The sequence below is a fragment of the Chinchilla lanigera genome, unplaced genomic scaffold (genome assembly GCF_000276665.1).
Source record: "Chinchilla lanigera isolate Chin_1 unplaced genomic scaffold, ChiLan1.0 scaffold00010, whole genome shotgun sequence".
Classification (NCBI taxonomy): Eukaryota; Metazoa; Chordata; class Mammalia; order Rodentia; family Chinchillidae; genus Chinchilla; species Chinchilla lanigera.
The window spans coordinates 11,255,529-11,274,101 of record NW_004955411.1 but is presented as its reverse complement, the minus strand read 5'-3'; the positions used below and the strand labels follow the sequence as shown (position 1 = coordinate 11,274,101).

The 18,573-nt window shown below is 39.1% G+C and overlaps 1 protein-coding gene across 8 annotated transcripts in view; it reads left to right on the top strand.

Annotated features, from left to right (window-relative positions):
* The window catches only part of Snap91 (synaptosomal-associated protein, 91kDa), a 125,559-nt gene that overhangs the window by 27,044 nt on the left and 79,942 nt on the right, over positions 1–18,573 (top strand). For all 8 annotated transcript variants that reach the window (XM_013510916.1, XM_013510915.1, XM_013510918.1 and 5 more), the window contains exon 3: positions 17,815–17,957. In XM_013510916.1, coding sequence (XP_013366370.1) covers positions 17,815–17,957 — 143 coding nt within the window. The remainder of the gene's footprint in view (positions 1–17,814; positions 17,958–18,573) is intronic.

Sequence of the window (18,573 nt, the reverse complement as noted above, 5' to 3'; positions counted from 1 at the left end):
GTTTTCCACTATCTCATTGTCTCCTGTTCTGGGTGGGCTGGAGGTCTGAGGTTGCATTTTGCTTCTGTGTCTTGTTATTTTCTATTTCAAAAGTTTTTATTTTGTTTTCTGTGTTGATCCTTGTAAACTTTTGTAGTAGGTAGCTTTATCACTAGTATCAAGGTCTCTCTAGGAAAAATCTGCTCTTCAAGAATGTCTACTGTGTGTAGGAGGTTCTTGGTTTATGTCTGTCCCAAGGTCCTACCTTTCCAACTAATTAAGAATGAGATGTTGTTATCTGTTCAGTCCCCAGTCCTTTGGTGCTGGACTGTGATGAGGTTATTATGTGAGATCTTCCCAGTATTGTTACAGAAGTGAGAACAACTGATTAAAACAGATACGACATCCTAGCTAAAGTGGTATAATTAGCACTGACAGTAGCATCAAGCATAGTTTAAAAACTGACAAACTGTTGTAACTATTAATTTTGTACCTTTAACCATAGCAGCAAAATCTACACTTATATAACAGAATTGATCATCAATTGAGAGCTTGTATGCAAAGTATTTCCCCTTGGTAGTGTGAGTTTCCCCTGTGGTGGGGAAATTTAAGAATAGTGGATAGAATAGGTATAACTGAGAAGAAATAAAGTATTAGCCAGGCTGGAACACAAAGGATGATCACACAAGCTTTAGGAAATTAGAGAAGAGGGCAAAGGAGAAAGAAGGAAAGAGTAAGCAAGGGATTATTGAAGTTGACCAGAAAAGTTAGAGACTGTTCACTCATACAAAAATATGATTAAGTCTAGAGAGGTAAATTGAGGAAAAGGAGAAAAAAAGATGAGTAGATTAGAACAAAATATGAGTAAAAGACAACAACAACAAAAAGGAAAAGGAACAGGAAACAAACCATAAAACCACCAAAAAAAGAGAAAAAATGAAATAAAAATTCCTCTGGTGTCCACCGAGAGTCCAAAACTACTGGATAACACTACCAACCCTGCAGTAGAGTTTGTGCTGGATTTGAGGCTGATCTTGGCCTCCAGATGGGGGTCTGGAGCCTTCAGCCAGTGCTTTCTGTATGTCCCTTAGTAGCCTCCCACTCCTTACCCTGTGTCTCCCAGCAGCATCTCTCTCCCAGCTGCTGTGCTGTTTTCAGACACATACAGGGGGCTGTTCCTAGTCCTGTGCACCTTTGGCTCCTCCCGATCCTTACTCAGCCTTCAGTGTTCCCCTTCCACTGGTAAGTCTCTGTCCTCTCAGGTTGTTTGTGGCGGGGTCGGGTGGGATGCTGTGATATGGTCTGGTCCTCTGCTTCTGCTGTTGCAGTCCAAGGCTGCTCAGTCCCAATTCTTACTTCCCTCCTAAGGTGGGGTGCTAACTTCCTACTCCTTGCTTTCCAAGTTCCACTGCCACTGTCACCTGCCTCTGCTGTAATCTGTAACTTCCTCAGGTGAGATAGGGGATGCTATGCTCCTGCCCTCTGCAGCATGGGGACAGCCTGGTGCTGTACAGTTCCCCAGTGCAAGGCTGTTTAATTCTCCGCACCTCTCTAACTAAAGGTCATGGGGGAGGGCTTAGCTGTTCCATTTACTACACACCCCTGTAGTCTTTAATATTGTTGCTGGTGGTTCCAGTTTTAGTGCTCTAGTGCACAGAAGGAACAGGATGAAAAGGAAAGGGAAAAAAAAGGAAAGAAAGAAAGGAAAACTGGTCAATTGTCAGGGAGGGAGTTGTTTGTGTTGGCAGAGTTTACTTCTAGACTATAGCATCTTCTGTTTGGAGGAAGGCAGAAGAGGCAGGAAACATTATATCCTGCATCTATACTGTATGGCTTCATGTAGCCACATTATTTTAGTATACCCTTTTTCTTCTTCTTTTAAGATTCCAAGTATGGCAGGCAGTTGTCCCGATCCAGCAATCCAGGGGCAGCCGGGTGGGCTGGCTGGCTGTTTTATTAAGTCTTTTATCTGTGTCCTGCTTGATCTATGAGTCTCTTATGTCAGATTGATTTTAGTTTCAGGATTTGTGTCCCTCCCCTTTCCACCAATTACCTGTATTTTAGTTCAGTTTCTCTGAGTAGCCCTGAACAAGGCTTCTCCTCTATTCAGCCATGTTGTCTGAAAAGTTAAGTGTACTATTTGGATAGATCACGGAGGCATAACCTTGGGGTCTATGTTTAGTCTCTCAGTTCTTTCTCTCTCATTCTGTTCCCTTGTTCTGCCATGATATCTCTGCCTTGGACTTTCCAACCATATACTGAGTCCCTTGAACCATGAACCAACTTAATTCTCTCCTCCTGTAAGTTGTAGTTGCCAGATATTGTGTTCCAGTGGTAGGAAAGATGACTAATAAACTATTTATTGAAGAGACTGTCCTTTCTCTAATGTACACTTTTGGTGCCTTTGTTGAGAATCAGTTGACTGTGTATGCATGAGTTTATTTCTGGGTTCTCTGTTTGGTTCCATTGGTCTTTGGGTCTGTTTTTATGCTAGTTACCACATTTTTTTGTTACTGCCTCTCTAGTATGTCTTGAAATCGGGTATTATGATGCTTCCAATTTTATTCTTTTTGCTTAATACTGCTATAGGTTTTGGAGTCTCTTGTACTTCCTCATGAATTTTAAGATTATTTTCTAGTTCTGTGAAGGATGGGGACTGCAGTGAATCTGTAAATACCTTTGGATGGTATGGGCAATATTAATTCTTCCAGTCCATGAACATGGGAGATCAAGGACTGTCCAATGACATATCAAACGGAATCAGATGGAAACTAGAAAGTGTCTCCTGAGTCTAGCAGGTTGGAGGACTCTGCTAAACATGGATCCAGTTCAGGATCACAGCGTACATGGCTGTCACAGTGTAGAAGCTGCCAATTCAGACTGGAATATAACGTGTTCCCGTGAAGAAATGAAAAGACAGCAAGAGTGTAAGTTTAGAGAATGACACAGAATTAAGGGAGAGATTTTATGGTTTTTTTCGTTAAAAAAATTGAGCATTTTGAATATATATATATATGGAGAAAGGATGTAGTATATAAAAGCGAATAGTGAACAAGGAAATAATAAAGGAAAAGCAGGGTAGGCAGAAAGCCTTGGCAGACTGAGAGTCCTGAATGAATTGTGGACATAGGATGAAAGAGAAAACTGTGCTTTTACTAAGGTTGAGGAGAAAATTTAGTGCGCTATCCTGTCATTACATGGGAGGGAGGTTGAAAGGGTTCGGGGAGAACTCAAGGGTGCTTGTATTACCCTTAACTTAACGTGTTGCTTCTTGCTCCTGCTTCTGTTACCTGATAATCAGAGCTATGCGACCTACACAGCTTCAGATTTAAACTCTATGTCTCAGTGTTTTTAAATCCAGAATTTCTGCCACACTCACAGTGTAGAACACACTGGGGAGGGTGATAGAAAGGACTGGTCATCTTTTGTAGGAGGAGCTGATGTTGCTTGATAGATACCCCTCTAACCTTCCTACTAGATTGCATCTGTTTTGGAGAATTGCCAAAGTATGCCTCCCTTCAGTTACCAACCTCCTCTACCATCCAGCTCCAACAAGTACAGTTCTTTTCCTTTCCTTGTTTGTTCTTTCCCTTGATGTTTTCTAACTTTTTTCTAATTCGGCAAGTAAATCTTTGTTGTATTGTAAACTATTAATGAGTCTTCTGTGGATATTTGAACATGCAATTTAAATAAATGGGAGAAAATTGTTAAATAGAAACATAAGAAATGAATATTTCTTTCTCAGAGCTACAGGGTCTTAGAAAAACTCTGGTACTGTGTTTCTCCAAGGGCTGAAAAAGAAGGAAAACCTGTTAGAAGCAGTTACTGTTCAGACAAAAATGAAAATGCAGGCCACAATAGCTGAGACCTTAGGAGAAAAGGAAAAAAAATGAGAGAAAATTTAATAGGAACGTAAAGATGCTATTGTGGGAACATATAGACGCTATACAGGGTAATTATAGGTTGAACTAAATGAAACTACAGGTGATGTTGACTCATTCTTGATTGACAGAAATTGTAACTTCATATAGCTCAACCAAACATATTCCTGACTCTAAATATACTTACAGACTTTAGGTCACAACCTCTTTGAAAACTAGAGCTTGCTATCCTTCATTATGTGTGAGTACCTTTTCTCTAAACCTTATTTTATTACCACAGTAAGCCCTCTCCATGTATATTAGGTTATTTGTGACTGCTTCTTGGGCAGCATGGTTTTTTTCCCACCACAAAACTAGATAAAATATTACTCATAGGCTTGGACCACTTCCTTGAGGTCTTTCTCCAACCCAACGTTAGGCACTGACAGTTCCTAACTCTTATTCTACATACGCAGTTTTCAGTGGGGGGGAACTTATCCAGGGCACATTGGACAATGTCTGGAGATGCTTTCAATCATTTTGACCTAGGAAGGGAAGATTTTACTAGCATCTTGTGGTAGAGGCCAGGAATGCTGGTAAATATCCTGCAACGTGCAGGGTGCTCCTGACTCCCAAAATGAATTTTCTGGCCCAAAACATCAGTTGTGCCAAAGCTGAGAACCTGTTCTAGACTGAGCACTAGAGAATTTAAGATGAGACCTATGAAGCTGTATATTATATTTTTTGGCAGTGAACAAGAAATGTTTATGAATAGATGGGAAAAATTAAGTATGGAGAAAAGGAAGCAAATCTGATTGCTAAAATACCTGTGTTTATAAAGCTGCTTTTTTCGGTGAGTATGCTTGGAGTACTTAGACATGGATAGTTTTAAAGAAGAACTGGATCACCGCAGAGTTTTTAGTGGAATGTAAAATTGCCAATGTTTTCCTGTTGAGTGAGAGAAAATAAAAATGAAAAGATCAAAAGTTATTAACTAGGATAGGTGGGAATCTTCCCTACAGAAATTTTGAAATTTTAAAACCTTACTTTGGCCTTTTGAATTATGCAGTTGATGTGTCTCTGTAGTTGCTAATATTGGTACAGTTTCAGGCACACATTGGAGAACACAGCTAATTGGAGGAGAGGAAGTGAAATGTGATAAAATTTCTGGTCCTAAATTTGTACACTTTATTGAGAGAGGTTTAGCTTTGTCTTTGACATAAATTAGCGATGTGACCCAGAAGGTTTTGTAACAGATACCATTAAGTTTCTGTTAACTCTGAGAACCACAAAGAGACACTAAGAGATGTACTTAGAAAGACGTGTTAATAATTGAGTAAATGAAGTATTATCCGTGCTGCGAGAAAGGTGACTATATTTTGCTTACCTTTTGAAAAAAGGTATAAGTGAACATGGGAAGTATATATAGCTTTGTGTTGCTAATTATGAACATTGAAGCTTTTTAAATATTATAAATTACTTCTTGCTAGAACAAAGCTGTTCGTTTTTTTTGCTTTGCATTGTTAATTGCCTGTTTCTTTTTAAAATTGGAGAAAGCACCTTCCAAAAGCTACAGTAGCAGAAAAGATTCCATCAAGGATTTACATATTAAATTTCTATAATTTTATGAAAAGTTATCAATGTTTTTATTAGAAGTATACATGAGAGAAAAGCTACTGCTCAGAAGGTGTACTGTCTGCCTGCAAAAGCAAACTAAAGGACCTAAACTTATAGGCAAGCGTGGGATGCTGAGAAGAGGGAAGAGAAGGCCACTCCCAAATTCCATGTATACTTTGAGACACTTGTCCAGTGACCTTACATAAATATTTTAGAGAAAAACACTGCCCTTAAGATAAAAGTACAACTTCAAAAGCTGAAGTTCTAAATTATAATAATATATCTGAACATCTCGGACTTGTGCACATCAAAGCCAATACATGGGGTCATCTGTGAGGTCTGAACAAATGTGAATACCTTAAGGCAATTTTTTAGTATCATTCAGCCTCTACTGTGATTTTAAAACACTGACAGACTTTTCTGCTGTCCTCCTGGAAAGCAGTCATCTGGGCAGAGATCATTGCCAAAAGCGTCCTCCCAAGAATGGTTTACACAGGCAGAAGAGGATGTGACACTGAAGCGGGCTGCAGAGCCCTCCAGTCAGTGTCACATCCAGGAGGCAGGAAGCTGTCTCAGGCAGTTGGCTGTATGAAAGTAGGTTTGAAATATCTAGCTCTAAAGTGAAGTCAACTTCTATAGGTGTTTATTTCATTGAGGTAGTGAATTTAGGGTGATCCCGTCTGAGTTGCTGAGAGGCGCTTCCTTGATTTTCACTACCACATTAGCTTGACTCTGAGTCTCGGGTGGTTTCTCTAAGACCAGGAGCTTCATATACATGCTCAGAATGGATTTGTTCATTAATGGTTTCTAGCTTGGCTCAGGGCATCCCCATTGACAGAGTAAGGAAGCTAGGGGGGTTTTTTAGCTCAGCCTCTGGAACTTGTCTGGATCGACTAACTCTGGGGAATGGACCTAAGTTGTCCAGAATATCCAACAAGGTCTGAAAAATCATTGTAATCAGAACGTATGATGAGATGTTCTGAAAGGTTGACGGCAGGGCTTGCACTTGCTGCAAAGATGTGCATGGTGTTGTGCATTGTGAACTAAAATTGTATTCCTTGATTTGAGAAATAGATTCCAGTCATGTTTTAGATGTGTCCCCCTAGGAAAGAAGCTGAGGGCTCTGAAGAATACAAACAGTAAGGCTTTGGGTAAAGCCGTAGGGACGGAACAGTGCCGGGAGATGGTGCCAGAGATTCTCGCCTAGAAGAGGAGTAGGTGGTAGGTAAGGTCCAATCTGGTATGAGCCTTAGAAGGAAAAATGGCAAGGCGTTTGGGAGATACCTTAGAGATGAGGCTATGGAGACAGTAAAGGAGAAAATTCCCAGAAGCTTGCAATAGTAGTTGCCATTTCTAAATACTATTTATTTTAGGAAACATGTTTCACATATGTGGGTAGGAAGTTTGATTAGAACAGAGACTGACGCCTTGTTGCGGCTGTGAGTCCTCTCTATGGAGCATGGCTTGTTTTATGGCTTGAGAGCCCTCTAAAAGGAAGTACTGAATGAAAGAGTTAATTGAGGATGAAACAGGTCTCCTTTATGACTGTAGTAAGAGCCTAAAGGTTAGTCATTTAAAAAGAAGTGCAGGGCTGCTCAGTGCTACCTATGGCAAATTTATCAACATGGCAAATTCTCTTCTATAAACCCTGGACGGATAATTTAAAAGCAAGCTCTGCAAGCTCATATTTAACCCTGGATCCTACGAAAAAGAGAAACAAAACCTTAAGGCTCTCATGTGTTAATTTACCTGACATACTTGAAGACTAGACGTAGGTAGCTGGTCATTGTGTCGCAGGAAATCAGAAACCCAAGCCACGTGTGTCTTCTGAAGTCTCCCTAGCAACCACGTCCGCAAGCCTTCCATCCAGCACTCACGGCCAGCTCAGAGGACTGTCTTGCGGCTCTGTGGATGGCCCAGAACAGCATGATCTTCTGTTTCTGTGGTTGGTTACAGATGTCCATCTTCTACCCCTAGAGTGCTGCTGCCTAAATTTTCTCTTATATTCCTGTCAGTTATTATCTGGTTCAAAAAGCACAGAGTTGTTTTGAGAATCTTGCGATAATTTAAAAAAAAACATTCTGAAGAGAGGAAGATATGAAAGCAATAAAGTAGGGATAGATAATTATTTCTGTCACACAGATAAAGACTCCTGGTTAAGGAGATCCAGAGACTTGCTTAAGGTCATGCCGTTAATATCACAAGTAGCCATATATAAATCCTAAGGCACAAAAATGGAAATTTCCAGTGTTTGTCCTAACAGTTTTCTGTAACCCTGAGGATGGACAGTGTTTAGCAAAAGGGCTGCTTTCCCCTCACTCTGAAGTCAGTCTGTAGCCCTAACTTTCCGGTCATACAGGCGGCTGGCCCTTAGGCTGGCCCCTTGAATCTCGGAGTCGTAGTGCTGCATTTGGAGGCAGTGTGATTATTGTCCCCTTTACTTCATTTGGCTAGGAGAATCATAGAAATGTGTAATGTTTATTTTGAAAAGTTGCTAGATGGACCACGTTTAGAACATTTGGGGGTCTAGTTTGCCAGTGATTGTTAAATGACCAACGAGTCTGAGGCCGTGGTTTTACATGCTCTACTCACAGTGGACATACTTTTGGCTGTCACTCAATCGTTAAACAGGGACAGAGCCATCTGCAGTTGGGGGTGAAATCAGAGAATAGAGTGATAAAGTCAGTGGAAGTAGGTAGAAAGAGAAGAAGGAAAGAAGTACAAGCAGACACCATGCCTGCACTGCTTCTGTTGCTTTTCCCTGGAGAGTAGACAAGAGACAGTGTACCATCCAGGTGTTCAGTTGCTGTCAGTTCGTCATTCTTGTTTCCTCTAGCTGATGCTCTCTGATTGTCCCCATCAAAGCATCAGCTGTTCCTCTTGGCTCAACCTCCGAGATACCTTAATACTGCATTTTAGTTCCTACTTCTGGCCTGTTGTAACACTGATACACGCTCATGATCACCTTGCACCTGAGCTATTAAAATAACCCTCGTCTCCCTAGCGCTGTTTCCTCCAGCCTGTGCTCCTACAGCTGCCACAGTAACTCTTCACAATAAAAGTTGCATCGCGTCACTCCCCTGACCAAAGCTCTCTAACAGTTTTCCTAACATTTTAAACGAAATAAATCTTTCCTGTCACTAATGTGCACTGAGTTATCGGGAACCTGGTGCTTTCTCCACCTGCCGCTTCTCTCCTTGCCCTTCTCCAGTCACACTGGCTTTCTTGATTTGTCTTTTTTCCCCTTGAAGCAGGATCTCCCCGTGTAGTTCCGGCTGGCCTTGTATCCCAAGCTGGCCTCAAACTCATGTTGCTCCTCCTGCCTCAGGTGCTGGGATTACAGGTTTGTGCCACCACCCTGGCTGTTGTTTTGTCTAGAACCTGCTAGACACATCTTCATCTCAGGGGCTTTGCACTTCTTATTTCCTCTGCCTGGAACGTACCTTCCCAAGATGGTTGAATGGCTTGTTCTCTCTGTGCACTTAGGTCTCTCGGAATGTCGTTTCCTTGGGGAGGCCTTTTCTGAACACCCAATCTAAAGTAGTATCACCTTTCCATAGGTCTGCCTGTCTAAATACCCAACCATCTACCGATCCATCCCTTTTTAAAACTTGCATCATACTATTTATCTCTACCTGACATTGTGTATCTAGTTTGTCTGTGCCCTGCCTTAGAATCTAAGCTCTCAGAAAGCAGACAATGGCTCTTTTGTTCACTGTTATTTCTCTAGCTGATCAAACAGTGCCTGGCACATAACAGGCATCCAGTAAATACTTGTCAATCAGTGACTTCATTGAATTAATTAGCAAAGTATGCCAAGTCATGAATCTTGATAGCCAATAGGCGATTCTAATTATAATTGTGTAGTCTATGTGTACATGTAGACACATATACATACATAATCCTTATAATGTATCAGGCTTTGTGCTACTTTGCTTGCTTTACCTAGTCTAATAAAACAGCTGCCAGATAGGCACTATTATTGTCGCCATCATAGTAATGAAAAGTGGAGATTCAGTGAGGCAGCTGTGCTCAGAGTTACATAATTATTAAACAACCTAAAGTAATTAAACTGAGTCTGGTGTGGCTCTAAAACCTCTGCCCAATAACTGTAACAATGATTGTACTCAATACCTCAGATAATGATTGTATGACAAAAGAATGACCAGTTTTTGTTTTTCTTTCTGGCATTAGATCAAAGGAAACTTGTTCTAGTGGGATTTGACAGACTCATAGAGTTAAACTTGGTAAGAAATTATTAAGTAGAGTAGAGGGTGCTTTACTAAATAAATAAAAGTATATATAATAATGCAATAGAAACTAACTCAGCCTGTCTAATTTGTTGATTTAATTGTATATAGTAAGAGCTATTGAAAGAAATTGGCTTCTAATACCTACCATTAATTTTAGCATAAAATTATTTTATATTGAGACAGATTATAAATCAGTCATAACCACCTCAAATTATTAAGTATTTTTTCTGCATCAAGGCCTGTGTTAGGTACCAAGGATGAAAAGATACAGATCTGACCTTATTCTTACCTGTTGGACCTGGAGCTCCGGAGGAGGGCAGGCATATGTAAGCTCACAGCTATATGTCTGTGTAATAAAGACTACTAGAGAGGTGGATAAAGTAAGGATTATCACATTTGACAGTACCTATCCTGTAGGGTAGGTAGTATTATGCTCATTGCTAAATCAAAAATAGGGCCACAAAGTGATGAGGTTAACCTGTCCTTAGGTAGCAGAGCTGGATGGAGAGCTAATCTCTGGCTCCAAGACCAATGTCCTTCATTCTACACTGTGGGGGAGAAGACGTAAGCTTCTCCTCAACCTGAGGGTAATGTCAAAAAAGACTTCATAAAGCATATTGTGTTTGAGATTGACCTTAGGAAATGAGATCCCAGCAAGGTGATGGCAGAAACATTCGAGGCCAGTGGTGGGGAACCTCTGGCCCGCACGCTACAGCAGACCAGCAGAACCCTCTTTGCCGGCACTTGAGTCAGGTTGCCTTATCATCGCCCCAGCAGCCAAGCATTCAGGTTTAATTGCAGTGTTTGCACTTTGCAACAAATAAGTGGGTTTCAGGTTTCAGTTCGGGCGCTCGGTCTCTAAAAGGTTTGCCATCACTGTTCTAGGCAGTGAGAACAGCATGAAGAAGTATCAGAATAATTTTGTTGAAATGCAATTTTCAGCAAAGTAAAGATTAGGAACATACTGGAGTCTTCTAATGAAAGGCCTATCCTCAAAGAAAAGTATAATGTATAAACCTTATACTTAAGGTCTAAGTAAAGGCCTTATGCTCAAGGTATAAGTATAAGGTATAAGACATACACTTGAGGTATTTGTATTTAGTTCGGTGGACAGCAGGAGGCCTCAGGAGACTACGATCAGAAGAATATTCTGGGACAGTTAATTTTCTTCAAATATATCTAGTTATATTTGAGGTGACCCAGAGATGAGATTATACAGCAGTCCAAGCAAGTGGTAACAAGGGTCCTACCATGAGCTAATTTTCACGTAGTTTAAGTGGTCTCAGTACTAGGAAAGAAGCAGATTTTGAAAGATACCTAGGTTCATGGCTACTTCCTTAAATTAGTAACAGTTATTTACAGCTCCTAAAAGTTAAAGTTGTCCTCCCATTTAGGTTTTTTCCCCCATTCAGGTTTTTTAAGGTAAATTTTCAATTACTTAAAACTACCAAAAAGAGAGACTTACACTTTCTGGCAAGATAGAATAACAAAGAGGATCTGTATTAACTCTCCTGTGTGAAATACCTGAAAAAAACTAAACAAATGTGTATTAGATAACATCATTAGTCATTAGGGAAGTGTAAAGAAAAACCATAAAGAGATGCTGCAACATAGTTGTCAGAATGGCCAAAAAAAATTAAAAAGACAATAGTTAATCTTGGGAAAGATGTACAGCAATTGGAATGCTCATATAATGCTGGCGGGAATGTAACACGACATAAACATTTTGGAAATAGTTTCTTTAACATCAAAATGACTCAACCTATTCATAGGCAATTTCCCAAGGGGTAATAGTGCATGTGTCTATTTATATACAAGTAATTGTTTATAAATGCACATATCAGCTGTGTGTGTGATAACCACACACCCAGATCACCCCAGTGTTCATTAATGGGCAAATGAATAAACAGTTTTGGCATGCTTATTAATACAGTACACCTCAGCAATAAGAAGGTATAAACTGTTGATACATGCAATAACAATAAATCTCAAAGTAATTATATTGAATGAAAGAATCCAGACCACCTCCTGACCAGAGAAAACAGTTTCTCTTTATGTAAAATTTAGAAATGGCAGGGCTGGGGATTTAGCTCAGCGGCAAAGCGCCTGCCTGGCAAGCGCAAGGTCATGAGTTCGGTTCCCGGTACCAAAGAAAAACAACAACAACAAAAAAAAACAACAAATTTAGAAATGGCAAACTAATTTATACTGATAGAAAAATTTGGTTGCTAAGGCACAGGAGGGGAGGAGAATGGGAAAGGTAGAAGAATCTTAAAAGCAGGAAACATTGGCAGTGATGAGTATGTTCATGATTGTGATTTTGGTGATAATTTATGAACTCATCTTTGTGCAAACTTCTTAAATAGTATACTTAAAATATGTGCTTATTTCTGTGTAAACTATATTTTAATAAAGCTATTTTTTAAACTATCAAGAAGATACAGATATATCTTCTGAAGTTCAACTAAAACTTTGAATTCTAAGGACTTCTAACATGACAGATACAGAGTATTTGGACATTCATGTTTATAGCTATACTTTTTGTTTCACTCTTTTAAAATTCTTGAAATGGAAACCACTTATTCAGTGAGGAAGTGGAGCTGTGGAAACATAAAATCTACTAGTGAGAACATAAATTTATGTGATCACTATATAAAAACATTTTTAAATTAAATATGTTCATACCTTACAACTGAGAAATTCTATTTCTGGGTATATATGAAAATAGCAGGGGTCAGACTGGCTTCAGGAGTCCTTGATAATGGAAAAACTCAGGATTTTTGCTTATGTGAGCTGTTTACTATCTTAGAAATTAAAACAGAAAAGGCTTGAAATACTTTTAAGTGAGAATAATAAACCTATTGACATGTTGACGCAAATAATTTTTTTTAGAAAATATTATTCCAGGGGCTGGGGATTTAGCTCAGCGGCAAAGCGCCTGCCTGGCAAGCACAAGGTCGTGAGTTCGGTTCCCGGTACCGGGAAAAAAAAAAAAAAAAAAAAAAAAAAGAAAATATTATTCCAGATGTAAAAAATAGCAGTAAAGTAGTATTGTTTCATATTTTCACAAAGCTCTTCAGTGTCTTCCCAGAGGAAAACTGATATTTATATCTGTTCTATATTACATCTGTTGGGATATATTGTTTTATTTGAAATATATAAATAAAATTTGGCTTCATAAAGACATGCAGCTGAAATATAAGAGCTCTTTCAAATAACGTTTTTAAGAAAATTTTGGATATTTTTCTTTGGTACTACACAACTCTCTGAGTGATAGTTTCTTAAATTAAGTTGCAGTGTCAAATCTCAACACTGCTGTATTCTGTTACATCAAAGTCTGTTCATCCGCCTTGTGCTTTTTCTTCTGCCTTGTACTTTAAATAGATCTTTTACTGACATTGTGCACTAGTCATTTGGAAAATGTTACTCACATCTTTTAAATGTTGACAAGTTAGATTACATGGTTATCAGTAAGTGGTACTCGAGAATGCTGCCAGTGGTATCAGAGAAGTCAGTGTAAGAGAAAGCTGTCAAGCTTGTGCGGCAGAGTTTGTAAAAATCCTAATTTTCATTTGAAAGATCAGATTTTATCATTGGCAACCAGTACTGTCAATCTTTTCTTTTTTCTTTTTTTTTTTTTTTTTTTTTTTTTTTTTGAGGTTTACAAAGTCACTTTCTTTATTGCTGAGAAGGTAACTGCTGCTTACTACCAAGTCTGAATCATCATAATTTAAAGTCTGTCAAGCATTTTTTCAAGATAGAATTGTTGTCCAGGAAAACTGTTGTCACACAATGGCTCGATCACACCATTGCTTTTCCTTGAGACAGCCGCCCGTCTTTGTTACGCATCACGAACCCTTTTTAGGCAGACTTTCCATTTAGCAATACAGAAGCAGTCCACAAACATTTTCTGTAAAGGGTCGGGCAGTAAATACTTCAGGCTTTGTGGATCACTGGGTTAAGCGTGAGTTGAGTGATAACTATTCAACTGTGTTATCATAGTGTGAAACAGCCTCAGACAATGTATAAATTCAGCAACATGGCTGTGTTCCAATAAAACTATAAAAACAGAAATCAGGCCAGGTTTTCCTACCAAGCTGTAGTTTGCCAATCCCTGGCATAGGCTAGTAAAAGTGTAAGTATATAGCCAACCACATGCCAGTACTCCTAGCTATTCATGAGGCTGAAGCAGGAGGATCCCTTGAGCACAGGAGTTGAAGGATAGTGTGGGCAACATAGCAAGACCATCTCTCAAAAAGACTGGGTTTAAGATTCAAAGAAATGATTAAATTTTGCTGCTTCATCAAAGACATTCTTCTTGGGAGAATAACTGCCATCATTCCTCCATCTCTACTCAGAGCAGCCATTCTCAACACCTTGCGCTGTGTGATTCTTCCCTCTGAGGCTAACCTTGGATTTCAGAGCTCATCCAGTCCCTAAGCTTTCCCATAAGTTATGACTACTTTTATTTTCAGCATCACCTCTTTTAAACCTTTTTCCTGACCTCAAATATGTTTAAATGTTTTCCATTTTTATATATAATAAAAAGCCTTTCCTTTGGCCATTTATTCCTTATATCCAGTGAGCCCACATTTTGATCCTTCTCTGCCAAATATAGTAGCAATCTTTTCTTCTTTTTTTTTTTTTTCCAGTACCGGGAATCACACTCATGACCTCGCGCATGCCAGGCAGGCGCTATGCCGCTGAGCTAAATCCCCAGCCCCTGTAGTACAGTCTTTAATCATACATTCTGTTCTTACATTTCGGCTTCCTGGGGCTTTCTGTAGGTTTGACCCTTGCCTTCTCTAACTGCCTCATGAAGTTTTTGGAGTTCTTAATTGATGCCACTGTTTCACTTTCCTGAAACTCTCTTTACTTTGTCCTTACACTTATTCTCTTTCACTCACACCTTAAAGTGATGACCTTTCTTAACTTTTATTCTTCTTTACATATCATCTTCATTTTTCTTTGTATAATATTTGGATTACCTCTTCTAGATGCATGCTTTCGATTTCTATTTAATCCCTGATTACTCTCAACTTTCTGTCTAGGCCAGATGTTTCTTCAGAGCTTTAAAACGTGTTTCCAGTCCTCTATCAGACATCTCAGTTTGAATCTCCAACAGCTCCTTCAAGATCATCATGTCAAAAATAGTTCTTATCGCCCTTAAAATCAACTTTCCTCCAATTTCAGTAAATAGCCTTCACTGGAACCCCAGACCAGAAATCTGGAGTTGTTCAGAATTTCTTTTTCTCTTTACCTCTAGTATGTAGTTGCCTACCTGCAAATCTACTGCTTCTTTTGTTATCTCCTTCAGTCTTCACTGCCTTTTCATTAGTTTTATATCATCCCTGATTCTCAACTGGACTTGTCAGCTTCCTGTCCTCCTTTCTTTTACAGTATGTTTCCATGCAGTGGTGATGGTTCCTTGTCTTGTGCCTTTATTACACTTTGCAGATAATATTTAGCAGTCACTAAAAGGGGCTTTCTTTTTCCATAGGATAAAATTCAAACTTTAGTATATGAGACTCCTCACCGGTCCTTCCTTAACTCCTCAGCTTAAGTCCCACTCCTCACCTACCCACACATACCCGGCCCTCAGACAGCACAGCTCTCCAGGACACACACCTCTGACAGCATCAACACTTCGCTCATCTGTTAAAAATGTCCTTTTCACTCTGTTCCCACTCGACAGTCTCTCTCCATCCATTCTTTCCTAGTAACCCCGTTATCTTCTCAGATACTGCACGCTTACTCTGTTTAGTTTACAACCCACATAATGTTCTAAAATCCAGTAATTATTACCCCCACTTCAAATATGAGTGCCTGAGTGAAATAATTTGCCCAGAATTACACATCTAGCCAGCGCTGAGCTGGACTCTGGACCTAGGTTTTCTATTCTATCATTTGTGTTTCTTTACTGATCTCTTATATGGATTTCTCTATTACCTGAATGTACATATTTCCTCTATACGGAGCAACATAGTGAGACTCGGTGTCAAAAAAGAAATGAGTACTTAGGGTGACTATCTAAGGATAAGTGAGTCACTTGTAGGAACAGGGATGCATCTAGAGACCGTGATGTTAAGTGAAGTAAATCAGACACACAGCTTGAATGTTGCATGGTTTCTCCTATCTGAGAAGCCCAAAATAAAAGATAGAGAGCAGGAAATAGAGACAAAGAACTTTTGCAAATGGGAGGAAGACTTAAGAGATAGAGGGGCGCTGGGGATTTAGCTCAGCGGCACAGCGCCTGCCTGGCAAGCGCAACGTTGTGAGTTCAATTCCCAGTACCGGAAAAAAAAAAAAAAAAAGAGAGAGATAGCGGGAGGGAGTGGGAGGGGAGAGAAAGGGGACAAGGAAAGAATTAATTCATTTATGTACCTGGACCAACTCCCCACAAGGAATGTGATCACTGTGTGCCGCAAACATGTACTCACAAAAATAAAAATTGAAAAGAAGATTTAATGAAATGAATGTTTACTGGTTCATCAGAGACATTCCTTTCAGATGAGTATCTGTCACTATTCTCTGGTTCTCCAGAGTCTAGTCAATGAATGAATGAATAGAAATATTTTTGACTGGCCCAGAATTTCAGGCGTAAAATAGCCCCATGAGGATGTTGCAGAAAACAATACTATATGGTGATTTTTCTTTTACAAAGAACTTTATATTTTGGGGTGAAGTATGTTTCTTGTACATTTTGCTCAACGGGTACTTATTATGCACAGTAGTCTGAAGCATTGCACAGGAAACAGACGTAGGTGAGTGACAGTTTCCATCTTCAGGGCGCTTCGGTGTGGTAGGTTCCCACCTAGTGTGAAGAACTCGGGTAGAACAGAATACCCCTGGTTTTAAAGCAGAGGGAGGGCACATAGGCTGCATTTGAAAAGGACCCCAGGAAAGCTTTTCTGAAGGGTGAATAGAATTGCAATAAAGGAAATTATTGGGGAAATGCATTGACAGGGTGGGAACAGAATTTGAGATGAAGAAATAGGTCTAGTAGTTTTTTAATTCAGAACTTACTGATATTTTTAAGTCTAGTTAGTAAGAGCTCTTTCAGTAATGGAGTGTCAATTTTTTTTAAACCCTTATTGATTGCAAAATAGGAAAATACCTAGAACAGACATACAGCTTAATAATTATGGAGTAGAGATTTTGAATGAGGAAGGAAAAGATGGGTTTGTCTCTGCTTTTGCTGCATTAGATTTCCTAGGAGCTGGCCTGTCACACATGGCTCTCTGCAGGTTATGTGCAGCCTGTAGTAGAAGTCGTGCAGTTTCTATTGGCCTGAAGAGGTCGGCCTGTGTCGTTGGAAGCGCTCAAGATTGCTCTATCCTAGTGTGGCTTAGCCTCTGTTCCTGAGCACGTGATCTTTAGTTGACCTAGCTGTTTGACACCAGGCACTTTCTGAATGAACACCAAGCACCCTCTGTTAACCACTTACGTACCATACCCTATACCTGGAACCTCATTAATATGCAGATATGGACAGTGAGTGTATTATAAATGTATGCTGTCTTATTAATTCAGGTCAAATCATGGTAGTTTAATGTATGTATAATGTTCTATGAAAGCTCAGCTTTACATAATGGAATTCTCTTATTGTTTGCACTCATTCTTCCACCCACAAGTGTATTTACTTGCACTTTTCAAAATTAAAGTCAAAGTAAGGTGTGCTTTTAGTAATCATGCGTCAAAAAGTACATTTATGTATTTGCCTTCAAATGGTGTATACGATTTGTCTATGTGTTTGAGGAGCTGTGCTTGGATCAGTAACAGAGAATAACGTGAGGTTTAGATCTGGGTTTTATGGTTTGAAAAAACAGTATCAGTACCAACAAACAAATAAAATTCAGAAAAAGAAACAGAAAAAGTTCATTGAAGTAAATAAGCTGAAGAACAAATCAATACATTGTATAAATTATTTGATAGATCAATATGTAAAAATATTACAGTTCAGTTTTTTATTTAAATGAGCACTCACCAAAGTAATTTTGGAGCCACTGTTTATTGGTAAAGAGGGCTAGATGTTTGAAGTGTGAAGTGAATTTTTGGGTGAGATGTTGTAAGTAATGGTTAATATCGTACCTCCTGTTTCATAGATCTGATCCAGGCTACCAATGAGACCAATGTTAATATTCCTCAGATGGCCGACACACTCTTTGAGCGGGCGACAAACAGTAGCTGGGTGGTCGTATTTAAAGCTTTAGTGACAACACATCATCTCATGGTGCATGGAAATGAGGTAAACTAAGTAAACTTAACTTTTGGGGGAAGTAATGGAGATATTTATGGAAGAATATGGTGATGATTTGAAAACCTTTTAATTTTCACTAATTAGGAGAAAAAGAAATCTGCAGTTCAAAGTCCTCTGGAGTATAATTTTAATCTTTAATTTAGCTATCTTTTAAAATAAATTTTTAGTTTTTGTCTTAGAGATACTGAAGTATTGAACATCACTGGTGCCTAAAATGTACATCCCCTATAATCTTGTTAGTGACTGTTAGAAGAAAGGAACACTAAAATTTTTTTCCCATAGGGAATGTTCTTCATGCCTCTAAATGAAAATTGCTTTCATAAAATATTTAATGTTGAAAAATATTGATAAAATTATTTTTTATGGAATATCTACTGAATCCTATTCAATTTATAGTTTCTCTGTTATACAGAAGTAAAACCTTACACAATTTAATTCTAATCCAGTATTAAGTCTGTGTTCTGCCTCTCCCCCCGAGAAATTCAGCAGAATAGAAATCTTCATAACTAAGGAGAAGAGATCACAATGAAAATTTAATGTTAGAAATAATTTAAAGGGGGGGCTGGGGATTTAGCTCAGCGGCAAAAGCGCCTGCCTGGCAAGC